The sequence below is a fragment of the Tachypleus tridentatus genome, chromosome 10, assembly GCF_004210375.1.
Source record: "Tachypleus tridentatus isolate NWPU-2018 chromosome 10, ASM421037v1, whole genome shotgun sequence".
Lineage (NCBI taxonomy): Eukaryota > Metazoa > Arthropoda > Merostomata > Xiphosura > Limulidae > Tachypleus > Tachypleus tridentatus.
This window is the reverse complement of record NC_134834.1, coordinates 163,186,502-163,205,470: the sequence shown is the minus strand read 5'-3', so window position 1 is coordinate 163,205,470 and position 18,969 is coordinate 163,186,502. Positions and strand designations below refer to the sequence as shown.

The window sequence follows — 18,969 nt, the reverse complement described above, 5'->3', positions numbered from 1 at the left end:
TTATTTATTTTATTTCTCTGTAGCCCAAATCCAAAAATGTCCATTTTGTGGTCCTAGTTTTCGACAACATCATTTTGACTTTTTTTTTTCCTTGAGAAAAAAAGAACTTACATGATACCTTTCGGATTACTTTCAAGCATCGCCTGATTTCAATATACTCTCAGACCTCCGAAACCTTGACGTTAACAGAAATATTTTTGTTTTTTACATTTCTGTCACATGTTTTCCTTTTAGTCGCAAAAAGTAAGTCAAGATCCTTGCGAGCGTAAGAGTTTTTTACTACCTCAAGTGCTGTTTATGGTTTCAGTAAAATCGCTATTAACTGTGTATTAAGGAAGACAATTAAGTACCTCACGAAGTGCTTCACTTTATGAGAGAAATACGTTTTACCCGAAAGTTTCCTGTAAGAGAACCTATTTTCATTTATTAAAAATATTCTATAAGGACGGCCAAATTCGATATAAATATCAGTGAAAAACGACAATAAATTTTTAGTTACACCATATAGAACTCGTTAATTAATTCTACAAATATATATGGAAAGGATTCGTAGATCAATACTCCTGCGTGGTTCATACCTTGCAATCACGATATATTGATGTCAAAGTTCATGTTATTCAAAGAGAACCCACTAAACAGTGTATTCAGTTAAGCTTTGGTGTTATATGCATTTAATCCTTCGACGTACATGTGATGCTTTCAAAAATTTGAAATGTCATCTGCCTACACAGCGCTCCACGAACTCTCGAGCTAATCGGTTAGTGTCTCACATTTCCCCTACAATATTTTGTGCTTTTATAGTATTAACTGTACTTCCTTTGAAAGATAAACTACTCCAGGCATCTGTTAAAACAGAGCCTCTGTGTTCTACCTGAATCAATTGGATGTAGAATAAGTGAGGATCAAGAAATTCGTTGTTCGCCGTCTTCACCTTTAGAGCTGTCAGACGAGTAAATAACGGTTTGATCTTAAAGCCATCACTGGGAGAACCCCTGGGTGTTCAAGGCAGTCGTGGAGCTAGTTGACTTTTAACTAGTGCGGTCCTTCGTTACTGTGCTCGAAGGATGAACATCTGTGTTTTATCAATGTGTTTTTAAATGTTTGGTGAAGCTCTTCACGGACAAATTTAAGTGGATTATCTTTCTGGTTTAAAAAAAAACAACCAACAGAAACGTAAGCGAATCAACTTGTAATATCACGAAACCAAAAGCTTAATATAGTTCTCTGGATTTTTCAAGAAATAAAAGTGTAGAATCGTAACAAAGCAATATCGTAAGTCTAAAATTAATGTTAGATACTTGCACAAATACTAAATATGTCATGTGACACTTTATTTCAGAAGAGAAAATAAATTCAGTAAACTGTACATAGTGTACCTGTACAACTGAATACGTGATACATTTGTTTGTTTTTTTGTGAAAGCCAAATGGTTATAGACAAGTAGTAGGCATAGAAACTCTCTTTAACATAACGTAGCACGTCAACAAAAGAGGAAATATTGCACAATCAGATGTTATTAAGGGGGAATCAATAGCAATAACTTACTGTCTTCCTTTGAATTATTTGACACATTTCTCTCAACTAAATCCATTAAAAAGATGACCAAATATGTTATGTCTAAAAGCAAAAGTTAATGCATAAGCAAAGCTTTTTGACGAAAGTAATGCCATTTCTTGTTATGAAGAAAACTAATTAAACAATTTGTTCATCACATAGTCTATTGTAAAACCAAATATTTTGTGTGTAAATTCATAAGTTATTCCATATAAATGGATGTTTAGGTTTCTAAATTAATTTTTCAAAATATTAAAACGCCTGTACATGAAGAACAGAATTTCAGTTAAAAATATTTCTGAATATTTATAAAATTTAACATTGACGTTACTTGAATTTTTTCTTATGAACTTTATAAATATTCAGCAATATTTTTGAAAATGATTTACATTTTATAAACGTGAGGTTGTTTGAGTTGTTGTTTTTTGTACTTGAATTATCGTCAGTATTTGATGCATTTCATTTTATTATTAACTGGATTGAATTTTGTTCCTATTCTAATCTTGGCCCTTATTTAGCTATTTCAGACATAGGTTTGGTTCAGTACTTAATTAAGATTTTTATAAGGCTCAGTTCGGTATTGGACACTTTAATTAGAATTATTTGTTGTGTGCTATTGTGGGAGAAAAAAATACGTTGAAAAACAAATTATTGGTATTGTCGTATAGAGTGGCTCAAAGAATACATACTCTTTATTACAAGAACACTTCATTCTTGATTATCCATTCTTTAAAAACCTAAAAAAAAACTACTTAGAACTAAATTCATCTGATACGTCGTGACTTATTAACAAAACTATCTTCTAATAAAATCATGTAATATATCATGAACCCTCTACAAAACTATCAGCTAATAAAATCATGTAATATATCATGAGCCTTCAACAAAATTATCAGCTAATAAATTCCTGTGATATATCATGAACACCTCAACAAAATTAGTAGATAATAAATTAAACAGTGCCCATAGTTAAAAGGATATTCACAAGGCAAATTTAATTTTCTAAAATCTAGAAAAACGAAACTTCTGTATTAGCATTACGAGCATTGGTGTTCCCAAATTTCGAGCTATGCTCGCTAGCGTAATTAGCGATAAAATTGTCATTATTGGTTTTAAATTGTGAAATAGTCAATATAATGAAAACAAAAAACATAAAATATTATTAACTTTTTCCAGGCTGAAAAAAATTGACTGTTTTAAAAGAAAAATATGAAATTATTAGCCAAACAATTAAACTAAATAAATAACAATAATGACCAGACTCATGTATTACGTTGTCATGGACAATTATAGTCTTAATGTCATATTTCAGCTGTTGAGTTTACTTTCAATATGTGAATTTCAGAAATAGTGTTAGCGTTGCTTTAGAAACGAATATTTTCTATAATGAACTTCCAAAGTATTGTGTTTGATAAAACTGATTTTTTTTTTTACAGAATGTATTGAAGTAATAAGAATAAGGCACTCAGAGCATGTATGTCCTCGTTGAACAACACCACTAAATTACAAACGTGAAAATTTCTTGTTGTTCTCTAAAAATATTCGTTTAAATGTTCAAACCTTTAGAGAAATACGCTCTGTTTGTAAGAAAATAATTACTTTCAAATCAAAGACTTGTTTTTAAAATCCTCATCACTGCTAGAGTGAAAACACCGAATTGTTTTATGTTAATTGTATGTTACATCTCTCAGTGTATCGAGCTAATCGAAAAAAAGTGGATGACTTCATTCCCTGTTGAAGCACATAAAGGAACTCAACAGTAACTCATTGCATTATTATTTGTGTTTTTAATCTTTCTATTTATTGTGTGTGTGACTCACACGCTGTTAAGAACTGTTTAGCATCACATTCATAGTAAACAGGAACATGAGGAATTTAAAACAGTGTTTTTAAAAACCCAGTGGATTCCATTAGCAAGCGTTGAGTTAATAAGGAACGAATGAGAGTTCCGTCACAGAATCGTAGCGCATACATTGTCATTGTTTGGCCAAGCGCGTAAGGCGTGCGACTCGTAATCCGAGGGTCGCGGGTTCGCGCCCGCGTCGCGCTAAACATGCTCGCCCTCCCAGCCGTGGGGGTGTATAATGTTACGGTCAATCCCACTATTCGTTGGTAAAAGAGTAGCCCAAGAGTTGGCGGTGGGTGGTGATGACTAGCTGCCTTCCCTATAGTCTTACACCGCTAAATTAGGAATGGCTAGCTCAGATAGCCCTCGTGTAGCTTTGTGCGAAATTCAAAAACAAACAATAGCATGTGCTTAGACAAAACTCACAAAACTTCACTACAGCTGATCTAAAAAGAGAAAAACAAAACCAGTAAATCATAGCTGTCATGACTTTCATGTGTCATAAATCATTTAAAATGGTTTGTATCTATTTATAACGATAATATTGTGTTTTGACAGATCATAATCCGGTGATTTTGTTTGTATTTGAATTTCGCGCAAAGCTACACGAGGGCTATCTGCGCTAGCCATCCGTAATTTTGCAGTGTAAGACTAGAGGGAAGGTTATCACCATTCACCGCTAACTCTTTGGTTACTCATTTTACCAACAAATAGTGGAATTAACCACTATAATGCACCCATGGCTGAAAGGGCGAGCATGTTTGATGTGACGAGGATTCAAACCCGCGACCCTCGGATTACGAGTAGAACGCCTTAACTCACCTGGCCGTGCCTGGTCTTAATCTGGTGAATAGCAGAGTACAGGCTAGGACGTAGTTTGATTAGCATTAAGATCATTGGTGTTATTTGTATTTTATTTTAAAGTAAAACCAATATATATTTCATTCGATTTTGAGCAGAAACTACAAGTTTCATAACATTAAACTGACCTCTTATTGTTTTTTACTCGCTGAAAATGCACGGTTAACCTGTTAAATCTTAAGTAACTACTTCTATAGTAAATCTGTATAAAATGTAAAACATTTGTGTGAAAAAAACGAACTAATGCTCACACTTCATCTCTTGAAAATATTTTGGAGAATAATTTCTTTACAAGAATATGTTTCATCTTAGATTCAATGTAAGTAAAATATGTAATATTGGTATCCATTATTTTACTTAATTTACGAAAAATAATGCATAACAATATTATGTAACATATATATTGCATATAAAGTCAGCTCTTCTGAATGTAAAATGTGACACCACATTGACAGGGTATAATTCAGTGATGTCGTATGATTAAAAGGTACTCTGTGATACTGAGTGAATTTAAGCGTGAAAAATATTGGAATAAATCCACTGTCGAAACTTATAGTTTCTAGAAACGTTTTAGGTTTTTTAACCCTGTTATTATCTAATCCACATTATATTGTAATCTTTAAAACTTTCAGTACAAGAAAAAGAAAACTACAGTCATGTTTCAAGTTAAGTATAAAGCTACACAATTGGCTATCTGTGCTCTACCCACCCCATGGGTATCGAAACCCAGTTTGTAACATTGTTAGCCCACAAACATACCTACCGTTAATCAATCCTTAAGTTTATATGAATGTAATTACTTTTATTATACAAGGTGTTCGGAAAGTCACTGTGCAGTTTTGTCTGTTAATAAATATATAAGTGTACAGTGACTTTCCGAACACCCTGTATTTTCCTGTCGTGAAATATTATTGGGTTTATGGTTGAAAATATTGTTAAAAGTGAGAATACTCAACTACTGAAATAATGCATTTTGATCTTTATAAGTAGATATGGAAGAAAATAATATTTAGATGACTATACTGATGACCAGCTATATTTTATTTTGGCCTTAAGTAGATAATAATTATCGCACCACAATCCTTAAGCTTTATTAATCAAACATAAAACATACGATTTCTTCAATGAGATATATCTTTCTTTGTATTTTAAATACAAGAGAGAGACTTATTCTTTAATTGTATTAAGAGTTTGTTATGAAATTTACCATATAAGCACTTTTAGTATTGTCAAAGACACTATTTATCAAAATTTTCATTAAGAATTAATATATCGATACTGTTATTTAAAACTTACATAAATACTGACAATTAAAATATTTACATAATAGTGTAATTTAGAAAATAAATAACTTTCTTTCTTTTGTTTAAGTTCAAAGCTGCGTCCTATCTGCACTGTACCTACCACAGAAACCAAACCCTAAAGTTTCAGCGTTATAAGCTTTTAAGCTTAACACTGAACAACGAAATTGGAAAAAAATGAGTAGTTTACATAAAAATTTAATACTGGAGGTTAAACACATATTTATAAGGGTAAATTAATATAAACACTAGAAAATGTTCTGATTATTTACATAGTTATATTATATATATATATATAAACTGTATACAAGCAAGTGTTAATTTAAATCTAGTGTCAAAGGTATTTTCACTAAACTATGCTTCACTCATTTAGAGTATTCCAACCTCTTCCAAAATAATACCCACTACGATCGTAAAGGTTTCGTTACGTCGTAGTTTTGTTCTTTTATTTTCAGCCTAAGTGTACCTTTTGATTAAGCTAATATTTGTGATAACAATGCTTCGTTTTTGAAACCGTTGAACTGGAGTCTTAAAATTATTTTATAAGTTTTACACATTGTTTTATTAATGCATAGGGACCTTTCACGATTGTTGGATAGTTAGAGTCAATTAAGTTGATGGGATAACATTAAAGCTTAACTACTTTGGCTAAACTACACGAACTCAATTTTTTGTATACATGACGACACTGTCGTTTTGCTATCCCTAATTTGAGCCTATAATTATTAATACTCATCATGAGAGCAGCCTCGCACTCACTGTTACCATGATATACTGAACAGCATTATTAAGTCAAAACTGTAAACCGAGAGCACACTTGAACTGAAAGAACGTGTTTCTTAAAAGTTCAACATTCTCTCCATTGCTGCTTTCAAATGTGGCAGAAACTAAATTTGTGGATTAAAATGTTAAGCTTACTAACGACATAAAATGTTCACAGCATTTGTTTCCTATAAAACACATTAACGACACTATAAAATCATTTACAACCATAAACATCTTGAAATCAATTCACTTGCACCTGGCAATAAATTACTGTTCTGGTGTTTACTAACGATAAAACTGAAAGTGAAAGATCAAAATAATGTCTTATCTTCAGTTTGTATACGTTTCTGATAAGCATGAATGAAAAAAAATTCTACTCATTAAGTTTGGAAAGAGACAAATAAGTAGTAATTTTCTCATGTTTGTGCTTGATAATCTGCTTTAAAATTGCACTGTGAGCTTAATATTGTGTGTGAAATTTTCCTCGATAAAATTGTGGTTATCCTTGACTCCTTACCTTTACTTACCAATAACACACTTGGTGGCAACTGTTTGTCAGACTGTCATGAGATGTGGGTTTAAAGAACACAGATTACAATACGTTAAAGTGATTTTAATTATAAAAATCAACAAATCACGTAACAATCACAGCCAATATAAAGTTATGATGTAATGAAATGCATCATAACTCCACTTTTATATTGTTTGGCATTACATTTGATATTGTTCCATCACCGAAGATTATCACTTTTAGGAAAGGTATGCAACAGTCTTTTCCAACACAAAATATTCATACAATGAGGTCATAAAGATATATTCCGATCATAGACTTAGAATTTCCAAGACGGGAATGTATCTTTTAATTAATATCATTAAAAAACAAAGAAATATAGATCATTTTGGGGTGCCAAAATTACTCTTACAGAGACTTGAAACAACTCGTACTCAAACCGTGATAAGAACATAAATTTCCTTGAATGTCAGTGGCAAAAGCTGGTGAAAGTGCGAAACATAATCAAGAACGGTCTTCATCTTGAAATGCACAAACTAAATATAAGTTTACCAAGTTAAGGTTCGCAGTCATACCTTCTGTTCAAATTTTGCATACATTAAGCAGTAGAAGAATGAAACAGTCATCCATGCTGTTCCATACTAAGACATATCGTTCAAGGCTCCAGGCTCAGTGTCTAGAGATTTTTGTACAATGGGACTGTTAAAGCGAGCATTTGACAAATTGTCATATTCGTACATAATGTGGATTATGAAAAACCTAGCTGAAAGAGGAATTCACACATGATAGTCTTATGATGAAGCTTTTTTTGCAATGAAATCTTCATTGCTGAACTATTGATAGATACAGCACAAATGGGCGTGGCTCCACGGACTGCAATGATGTAGTGCGCTTCCAAAATGGTTTTAATGCAACGTACCTAACCACTATATAACTGAAGACACTGTACGATATCTGGGCACTCGCTTTGCATTATGTGGGCTGCACCTGTAAGTACACTTAAATATACATATTGCCAAGAAATGTGGCATGAATTGTGATGAGCACATGAAATGTTTATTTTAAAATTGCACAGTTACAGCTGTTGGCAACTTCATGAAAGTTTATACCCTGCGATCAGATTTACGTATTTTCAAATGCAGCATCACTTATCGCACAAACCCTTAACAATAAATTCCATAATGTTTTCTTGAGTTACAATGTGAAATTACATTGTAATCCTTCAAGTCATTTCGAAGGTTCCTTCTCAAACTGGCTGATGATACATCTGAAGGCCTACAACGCTAATAATAGGTCTCTGATAACCGTGATGGGCACAGCACATACAGCCCATTTTGTAGCTATATGCTTAACAACAAACAAACCATTCTGAAAACATGCCTTTTTCATTTGATGTAGCTGCTTTATAAGTTCATTGGATTTGTTTCCCTCTATATTTACTTACTAATTTCTATTTGAATTCCTTTTTTCTTATGCGTTGTTTTGTTTTCCTTAGTATAATAATTGTATTTGATTCTGCATAAGTGTAATTTTATTAGTGTTATCAAATAAGGTTGTTTTAAAAAATAGCTGAAACAATACCTAGCCCAGCTGAAACATAAATAATTATTCTTATTATGGGTTATGTTATTCATGTAATGTTGCACACTTCTTTCTCTTTTAAATGCACTTCGATATTTAACTGTCATACAAAGTCGTGTTGCTGCTAAGCCTAGTGAAGAGCATCTGCCCGAAATATTGCACAGAAGTAATATTCTTGTTTCGTTTTCTCGTAACTGGAAACATGTGATCAAATAGCTTTTGTTATTTAGTATTTATTTACGTGTAAAATAACAAAGATGATTGGTTATTTTAGGTTAAACTAACCAATCACTTTGACTGGTCGAATATTAACCAATCTGTTTTTCAAATATTGTTGTGATATATCATACCTTAACGTACAACAAATCTACTTTTCCAGTCAGTACATAAATATTTATTCTTTTATTCTAAAACCTTCTTACCTATCAAATACGTCACGCAGTAAACAAAGTAATATTATAGCCTTACTGAAAACGATTAGGATACTTAATGTTCAAGGATCATGGTGTAAATTGTGATGAACAGACGATTGTGTATTTTTGTGTTTTCTTATTACAAAGCCACAAGGGACTATCTGCTGAACCCACTGAGGGGAATCGGACCCCTGATTTGAGCGTTGTAAATCCATAGACATACCGTTGTACTAGTAGGGGGCATGAACAGACGAAATGTTCGTTTTAAAATTACACAGTTACAACTGTTAGCCACTTCAAACTATGCAAACATATTGCATATAGTGACAATGTTCGTATTGTTTTCGGTTTTTCTTGGTTTCATGGCCAGAGAATGATTTTCTAAATTAGTCGCAAATTCGCTGAACATAAAACACACGTGTATACGACAACAGCGTTAATCAGCAGATACTGTATATTCTTTATTCTGATGTAAAATCACTAGTAATAATTTGAGACTCAAACATCAATCTAAACAGCCCTTGTGGATAAGAAAAACATTTAAAATAGCCTCTTTTTATTTCAGATTTTAAACTAAACCGCGAAGCTTTATTAGGCAATGCTTTCCACAATACTTCAATATTAACAAGTGACTCGGCAGCGAACTTACAACACTAGAATTATAGGTTCCGTTCCCCTAGTGGGTACAACACAAACAACCTTAAATAAACAATTCTTAACTTAATGAAAATTAGTTTTTAAACTATTCTACTTTAATGAACAACAAAATTAATTCTTAATACAAAAACAGATACTTAAATCCAAATAAAATATAATAGGCCCAACAAAATGCATAACTAAAATAAATACAAATACATTTGAATACCACTACTTTGATTAAATCAAATTACATTATTGTAAGATAAAATATATATTATTTTATATTATTTTTTGTTTGTTTTTCTGAATTTCATACAAAGCTTGTTTGTTTTTGTTTTTTTGGAATTTCGCACAAAGTTACTCGAGGGCTATCTGTGCTAGCCGTCCCTAATTTAGCAGTGTAAGACTAGAGGGAAGGCAGCTAGTCATCACCACCCACCGCCAACTCTTTGGCTACTCTTTTACCAACGAATAGTGGGATTGACCGTCACATTATAACGCCCCCACGGCTGGGAGGGCGAGCACGTTTGGCGCGACTCGGGCGCGAACCCGCGACCCTCAGATTACGAAGCGCACGCCTTAACGCGCTAGGCCATGCCGGGCCGTTTTATATTAGTTATACAGTTTGTTTGTTTTTTAAATTTCACACAAAGCTACTCGAGGGCTATTTGCGCTAGCCGCCCCTAATTTAGCAGTGTAAGACTGCAGGGAAGATAGCTAGTCATCACCACCCACCACCGGCTCTTGAGCTAATATTTTGTCCAACGAAGAGTGGGATTGATCATCATATTTTAACACCCCAACGGCTAAAGGGGCGGACATGTTTAATATGAAAGGGATTGGAACCCGCGACCCTCAGATTACGAGTTTAACACCTTAACCCACCTGGACATGCCGGTCCTTAGCTGTACAGTACGACTAAGTTTATTTATTGTTTTTGTATCATGATCTATGTTTATACAACCATACGTTTCAACAACCTGTTATTCAGAAAAACATTCCTCTCTACTTGGGTGATCTGACTAACGATCTTAAAATCTAAAATCTGAAGCCACGAGTATCATAAAAGGCAATTCTCAAGGCTTCGTCTGTGGAATTATTTTAAATAGAAATATGTAACATGATATCATAACAGCTTTACATAGAACCTTTTGATCATGGTTGACAAAGATACTGTAATATCAGTTTTGCTCTCTTTTATATAACATTTTTTAGGCACGGCATGGCCAAGCGTGTTAACGCGTGACTCGTAATCTGAGGGTCACGGGTTCGCATCCCCGTCGCGCCAAACATACTCGCCCTTTCAGCCGTGGGGGCGTTATAATGTGACGGTCAATCCCACTATTCGTTGGTAAAAGAGTAGCCCAAGAGTTGGCGGTGGGTGGTGATGACAAGCTGCCTTCTCTTTAGTCTTACACTGCTAAATTAGGGGCGACTAGCACAGATAGCTCTCGAGTAGCTTTGTGCGAAATTCAAAAACAAACAAATAACATTTTTAACTTTTGACAACTGTTTAAATTGTTGTTTTTTATTTCGCGCAAAGCTACACGAGAGCTGTCTACGCTAGTCGTCCTTAATTTAGCAGTGTAAGACTTGAGGGAAGGCAGCTAGTCATCACCGCCCACCGACAACTCTTCGGCTACTTTATTACCAACGAATAGTGAGATTCTTTGTAACATTATAACGCTACTGCGGCTGAAAGGGCTAACATGTTTAGTGTGATAGGAATTCGAACCTACAACCCTCGAATTACTAGTCGAACTCATTAACCGCCTGGCCATACTGGGCCTCTATTTAAGTGATTAGGATTTAAAATATCAATTAATTATCAGAAAATAATTTTTATAAGCGTTTAATTATCAAAATTATACATCTTGTATCATAATTTCAAAGTTCAAAGACAAAACACCATTCTGAAGAAAAAAGAAATGCATAACGAAATTGAAATTAAATATTTACAATAAAAGTTAAATAACGAAATGGTCCCTTCTATTAAATGTTTCCCTTCACCAACTTCAATTGAAACATGACTACCTTTTCAAGTTTGAAGTTTAAAAGAAATTATAAATTTTGTCATCACAATAGCTCCATCAAATTAAAGTCAAAGTGGATTCTTTCTTATAATGTCCACTAAGAAAAGTAACTTAGATTTCTTTACACCAAACTTCTGTATATTTTGAGACTTCGTTTCATACTTTTCTATTGTCAAACTTACTAGTACTGTCGATTAAACGTTATTCAAATATTTTCGATTCTTTCATCCGTTACTTAGAATCTCATTTTCTTGGAGTTTCTTTGATTCTGCAATATCGTATTAGTTCCAGACGTTAAAAAAACAGTTAATGTACAACGTTTGAAAAGACAGAATAAAAAAAATCATTTGAGTTTGAATTCAGAACTAACAAAAAAGAACCTTAGAAACGATCTGACATTATACGATTATGTGAATAGGAAGAGCCTTCATCTGGAACGACATCGTGAGCTTTAAAACTCTTTTTCTACGAGAAAATAAACTCTAGTAAATTTTACGCCGCTACGTTTTGAAGATAAGTCATGCATGACGGTTCGGAGAACAAATATTTAGAGAGCAGTAAAGGATATTAGACAAGACTCATTGAAATAATAATAACAGTATTAAAAGGTTTTAACCCAGCCTAGGTCTATAGAAATATGGAAACATAGTAGATATATAATACTAATTTGTTAGCTCTAAGAGAAGTGAATCTTCACGTAAAACTTCATTCGCCACCAAGGACAATAATACATATGGAACTGTTTTAGCTATGTTATTCAGACTGCTGGATAAATGATGAAATAACATCAGGTTTCCAACACCCTGGTTATGTTGTAACTGGACTCGGAAATTGTCAAGTTATATGGTAAAAGATTATTGTTTTCGTACCGTAATGGTAGACAGAAATAATAAACAAAACAAAAATGAAAAACAAAGAAAAGATAATTTGTTTTGAAAGTTTTTTATAATGTTTCAAACACTGGCAGCCCAACATAAGACGAAACTCGAATACACTAACAATAGTAGTATTTGCCAAAGTGTTAATCACGAAACTTTTCCATTGTTCAGTTTTTAAACTAGGACTTCAACGTCGTGTACCTGAAAAAATTTTACAACATCGAAACTTAGCAAGTTAGTGAAGACTTAGAAAAAAAGAGCACATTTTAACTAAAGAAACTATTAATACATAATTTTGCGACAGATAATAAATACTAATATATATTTATATATTTATTACTAAATTGTTATTACATAAAAGGAATCGAGTCGTGATAAAAAGCTGTTAGGATTCATTTTTCTTATGAGGTTCCTGAAAATTTAAGAACCACGAAAATAACTTCACAAAAATTATAAATCTTATTAATTACAGCATTACCCAAACTTAAGACGTCCAGCGTGTAACGAATGCATGAGTAATTGTATATCTTTACTAAACAGTATTATGACAGAACACATAAAACTAGTTTGTATTTTCAAAAGTACGAAAGTAAGACTCAGCTAACGAAGTATTCATGACATTCAAACACATTTTCTTATTCTCTCTATCTTTCTTGTGTACAAAGTATAGTTGTGATGAAGTGTTTGAAGTAATATTGAATATATTTATTAAACAATCTCAGGTAGATCCTTGAAATATTAAATTTAAATGGATAAGTATTTGGACGATTGTTTGTTTGTTTGTTTTTGAATTTCGCACAAAACAACTCGAGGGCTATCTGTGCTAGCCGTCCCTAATTTAGCAGTGTGAGACTAGAGTGAAGGCAGCTAGTCATCACCACCCACCGCCAACTCTTGGGCTACTCTTTTACCAACGAATAGTGGGATTGACCGTCACATTATAACGCCCCCACGGCTGAAAGGGCGAGCATGTTTGGCCCGACGGGGATGCAAACCCGCGACCCCCAGATTACGAGTCGCACGCTTTAACACGCTTGGCCATGCCGGGCCATACTTGGACGAACGATTCGAGTTTTTCAGCCATTTCACTGTTACCGTCATAATTCTGTAAACGATAACTCAACTGAGAGAGGAAGTCAGTAACAAAATCAATGAAGCCGTCGCCAAATGAAAATGAGGCTTAATAGTATGGCAAAGACAGCTTTTCTTCGGACAAACTGTTCGTGTGCTATAACTGAGATGCTGGAAGAAAGTAGCTGCATTCGCACTTCGTAGCTGTACAATACCATTACAACCATTACTACCATGTATACATATATGTTGGATATTATGGTAGTTTTCTATAAACACATCATTATTTGTTTGTAGAAATGGAATTGAAATTAGAATTTTGTAAGTGAACAGTCATTTTTTATTCTTTTATTTTTTGCGCACGAGCTAAACGGACAGATCAGTGATCCCTAAAATTCAAGTATAGTTGTTTTTTTTAATCATCTGATCAAAGGGAAGGCAAACAGCCAACAAAATTTGACGCTATAACGACTTTGGTAGGAAGTTTGTGCCAAATAACGAGAATGTCTGTTATATTTATAACGCATCCACAGATTGAAGTGACGTGGGCGGATGCGAAGGGCAAGAATCTTTAATCCCAGACCATTCAATTCTCAGCTCTTCGTGACCGGTTAAATTTGTAATAAATTGTAATATCTAATTGAACAATAATTTATTTCGTCTAAGGAATGATTTTAATACGAAAAGAAGAAACTAAGTTAAAACTTAGTTTGCTGGCGAAAACTTTTTAATGTTTATTCTGCCGTGTATTCTTTGAACAAGTTGCTGTCTTCCAAAATACGAAACACAAGGTGCATAGAATGAAATTTTGATCATAAAATTTTAATACCATTTAAAAGTATATATGTATTCAACGTGTGCACACTTAAATTAACATAAAAAGCTAATTATAATGAATCTTATAAGTGTGAGTTTGTTATAACAAACTCACACCGAGTTCTCTGCTATGTCCACCGGAAGGAATCGGACCTCTGATTTTAGCGTCGTACCACCTGGGAACCATTATGAAAAAGAAAAAATAATTCTATCGTTTCTATGCTCTATTTGTCTTATTTTCTTTATTTATGTCTTTATTTACTAAAATATTCATTATTATTTTATTTGTATATTTTGCAAACTGTCAGTATTTAGGGGGTGTGAACGGCGGGAATATAATAAAGTTACACCGAAATAATGTTTTTAAGTTTCCCATGTTTATCAAATGATAAACATGCCATAATCATAAATAACTTCGGATATTTTGTTTCTACTAATTTTGTCAAAGTGTAATTTTATAATGCTGAACTACTTGCCAGTAAAACATGGATAAATACGCCTTCTAAAATACATTTCATGTAACAGTTTATACCATAGAGTAAATTGGTTAAAACTTTGTCATTAACGGTCCTTGTAAAATACAGTTTTCTTTAGAAAGAAGGCCAATCACACATAACATTTCTTTTGTCTGTGTGTGTGTGTGTGTGTGTGATTATTAAGCGCAAATGTATACACAATAGGTTAGCTGAACTCTGCCCACCATGAGTATCGAAACCAGATTTTTAGTCTCGTAAGCCTGTAGAACTACCATCAGCCACTGGGGCGCTACTTTCTTTAAAAGGTAATGAACATAAAATAAATGTATTTTTGCTAATCCATTTAACTGTAAACGCCATCTTGAAAAGTTCAGTCTAAAAGTTTAAACAAGAGATAGCTCCGTCATTTTTAAATTTTTAAAATAAAATTAACATTCTAATGTAAAACATACCACACTAAATGTTATTTTAGTTATTTATTTTTCAGTACATTTTTGACTGTCAAAAATCTCGCTGTCCATTGCCACAGAATCACACTCTGATGCTACAGATGCGCTATAGGAGTGATGACTAAATTTAGCTATTCTGTTATACATGAGTGACCAAAGAATTGGTGATGAATACTGTTGAGTAACTCTCGTCTTTCCAGTTTATCAGTTTGAAATTATGAACAGCTATTTGCAAATAATCCTTTTATAAGACACTAGGCATACAACTGCCTTTCACATATAAATTTCTAAGAATATTTTCCCAGCAAAATTATTACGAGTGTCTCGTACCAAATGAGCTATATATTCTACAACCATTAAAACCAATGAGCTCCTGGCAAATTATACTTCACGACTATCAAAAAACCTGCGTTTCAGCAAATTCTTCTTAACTAACGAGGAAAATGATTTTGTTTCATTTATTTTTGCGTAAAACCATAAATTCTTATATTACAAATACATGTTCAAGTTTCTTTTTCTTAGTCCAAGAAACAATTTCAGGGAAAAAATTCTTTCGCTCAACAGATAATTACTCTAAGTATAACTAAATTGCAAAATCAAATTAAACTAGCTTCATTCTAAGAGATTTAGCTTTCCTTTTGAAGAGCGGTAACAACGCTTTGATCAAGGTTACTGACTTTTTTTTTGTTATACAAATTTTGTTGATAGTTTTTTATCCTTCGACGTCAGTTTAGACTTTATTAACTCGAGCAACTAGATCGGATAATACCTGTGAGACTCAGACTAGTATTAGTAAGCCTTTCTTAACACAAAGCATTTTTTCTGATTCTTCCAAAGTGATCTGCTCTTTCATGAAACATGTACTTTTATTGTATATTCAATAAAATATATATACATATCAATTTTCAAATACTAAATTAGGATTTAACAGACACTTTGTGACTATTTACTATTCATTATAACGAAATTAACTTTCTCAGTTGTTGTAGATTACTAAAGTATCACCTAGTTTAAGCTTTTCACACTGAAATGAATCTTCTGAAACAGTATCGTTGAATTACGATCTTCAAATTGACATCAGACTTCTGAGACAATCTCGTTAACAATCCGGCATGGCCAAGCGTGTTAAGGCGTTCAACTCGGAATCCGCGGGTTCGAATCCAGATCGCACCAAACATGTTTGCACTTTCACCCGTGCGGGCTTTATAATGTTACGGTCAATCCCACTATTCTTTGGAAAAGAGTATCCCAAGAGTTGGCGGTGGGTGGTGATGACTAACGCAGTCTCGTTAGGTTAAGATCTCCTGCAGAAATAAGTCTCTTTAATACAGTGTCAGTTGGTTAACATTTCCAGCTTAGATGAATCTACTGAAGCCATTTTTTTCTTGAGGCTCTTTAATATTAGCATGACACATTTATTATCTTCAGTTTTTCCTATTCCAAACTTTATTCGCTAATTTGTTAAGTCGATTGTTTGATAACTACATGTAGTGTGCGACTTGGTCACAGGAATAGTTTCATTCGTTCTGTGTTGTTAATTTGGTAGTTTTGTGTGGTTGTTCGATAATTTTGCTTAATGTTTAAATTGGACACGAAAGTAATGTGTGTGTTTTTACAGCAATGTCACACTGGGCTATCTGCTGTGTCCACCAAAAAGAATCGAATCCCTGATTTTAGCGTTGTAAATCAAAAGGCAAGTAGTGTTTCACTTGCTCTATGTAATGTTCAAATTGGACACGTTTTATTCGCTTTGTGTTGGTAGTTAATTAGTTTTGTGTAATTTTTAAATTGAACACAAAAGTGGTGTTTACACACGCTCTGTTCGATATTTTTGTGTTGGATAATAATTTGATAGTTTTTGTTGTTTGTTTGTTAAGTTTATGCTAATAGTTTGGTAGCTTTGCAATGATGGTTTTATACAGTGTTTGTATTTGGCACGAAGTATGTTTCACTCGCTTTACAGTTTTGTGTGTAATTTAATAGTTTTGCGTGGTTGTTTGATACCGTTGTGTTGGTTGGTAGTTTATAGCCTTTGCGTTGTTTGTTTGTTAGTATATTTTAGTATTTGATTGTTTGATAAATCTTAATTACATATTACAGAGTGGGAACAAAAACTATGTCCTGGTAAGAATAATACTTGCGAGAGCAAAGTTTATGTTAGGAACAAACAATAATGTTTGTTTGTTTAAATGTAATCACAAAGCTACACAATGAAAAATCTGTACTCTGCCCACCACGGCTATCGAAACCCGATTTTTAAAGTTGTAAGTCCGCAGATGTTAGGAACAAACTATGACTTTTAACAAAGTTCACGTTAGGAAAAACTATCACACACTCAACCCATAACCACACGAGGCCAGCCCCATTTAGAATCAATTTAAAACTTTGCACACACAAATTACCTTACTTTAATGAAACAAGAAAATACAAATAAAATAAATAATTTTTAACGATAAATTACTGGAGACGATACGTAAACTACAACATTCGTAGTGGTCGTAAACTAGAACAAAGGTGTTATCTGTTAATGAACAAATTAGCGGACAAAATCCTAACAAATTACCTGCTACAATTAGCTCAGACTGATCAAACATAACATTCTTTGTAATCAAGGAAACCTTATTATAAGCAAGCGCAAGTATACGAACTAAATAAAATAAATCAGTATGAGAAGTTAGCGTATATTTTCACTCCAAATAATTTTTTGCTGCTAGTCCTGATGAGGTCAAAATGATGTAACTTTGGCTGAAATAATTTGATTTGATGATTACTTGAGGATAAATGTTTTTAACTTTATCGCCAAATTGAACAGTATATACATCTATGATATTCAAATAATATCGAACTGCTCTCCTACTGTGGTAGTAAATGAGTGGTATTTGTTTACTTTAATATTTTACCGTAAAGCTATCTGCGTATAACCGTTTCTAATTTTGAAATAGATTGACTAGATGGAAGACAGATGGTCAACAGCCTCAACACCCTTGGGATACGCTTGTTTCACTAACTGACTGGATTTCATTGTCATTCTTCTGGTGTACTCATGGCCCCAAGGTTTGGAGCGCCTTTTTGCAGCAACGAAACGCGAACCCTGGAACTCACAGATCAAACACACTATCGACTGGATCACACCTAGCCCTATGTTCGTATAATCAAGTTGTGGATGGATACTTATGTTCTATCATAATCATGAACACAAATACAAATTCTTGTAGAACTCCCAGTGCTGAAGTGTTTGTTTGTTTAGAATTCACCACAAAGTTACACATGGGGCCAGCTGTGTTCTGTTTACCACGGGTATCGAAACCCGGTTTATAGCGGTGCGAGTCCGCAGACATACCTGTGCCACTGGAGGCACTGAAGTATTAAAAACAAGGCAGGGTAATTTCCGTTATTTGGCTTCAGGAAATCTTCATTCTTCTTTCATTCGGGCATCTTTAATGGTTTTCAGTCCTTCGAATCTAGAATAGCATAAAGAGAAATGCAACTGCGGCGTGGTTAGATTAAAAGTAAAAATAGTTGGACGAAGTAAAACATGTGATAAGTGAGGAGCCAAATGACCATTTCTGTAATGACTGACGACTTTCATATCTTTTGTTTTTTATTAAAACTGTTTAACTGAGATGCTGACAGCATCTGCTTTATCTATTTGAACATCATTTATGTTTTCATAAATCCATAAATTAATTATTTTTTCTTGCCTAAGTTAATTACAGGAAATGGGCTTTTTTTTTACTATCGTTCGGAAATACCATTATATATCAAATTTTTCTCT

General features: G+C 33.4%; 1 protein-coding gene across 2 annotated transcripts in view; it reads left to right on the top strand.

Moving 5' to 3' along the window:
• LOC143230820 (carbonic anhydrase-related protein 10-like) overlaps positions 1–1,264 on the top strand; it is a 181,622-nt gene extending 180,358 nt beyond the window's left edge. For both annotated transcript variants that reach the window (XM_076465005.1, XM_076465006.1), the window contains one exon: positions 24–1,264. In XM_076465005.1, coding sequence (XP_076321120.1) covers positions 24–115 — 92 coding nt within the window. In that variant the 3' untranslated portion in view covers positions 116–1,264. The remainder of the gene's footprint in view (positions 1–23) is intronic.
• The last annotated feature ends 17,705 nt before the right edge of the window (positions 1,265–18,969 follow it).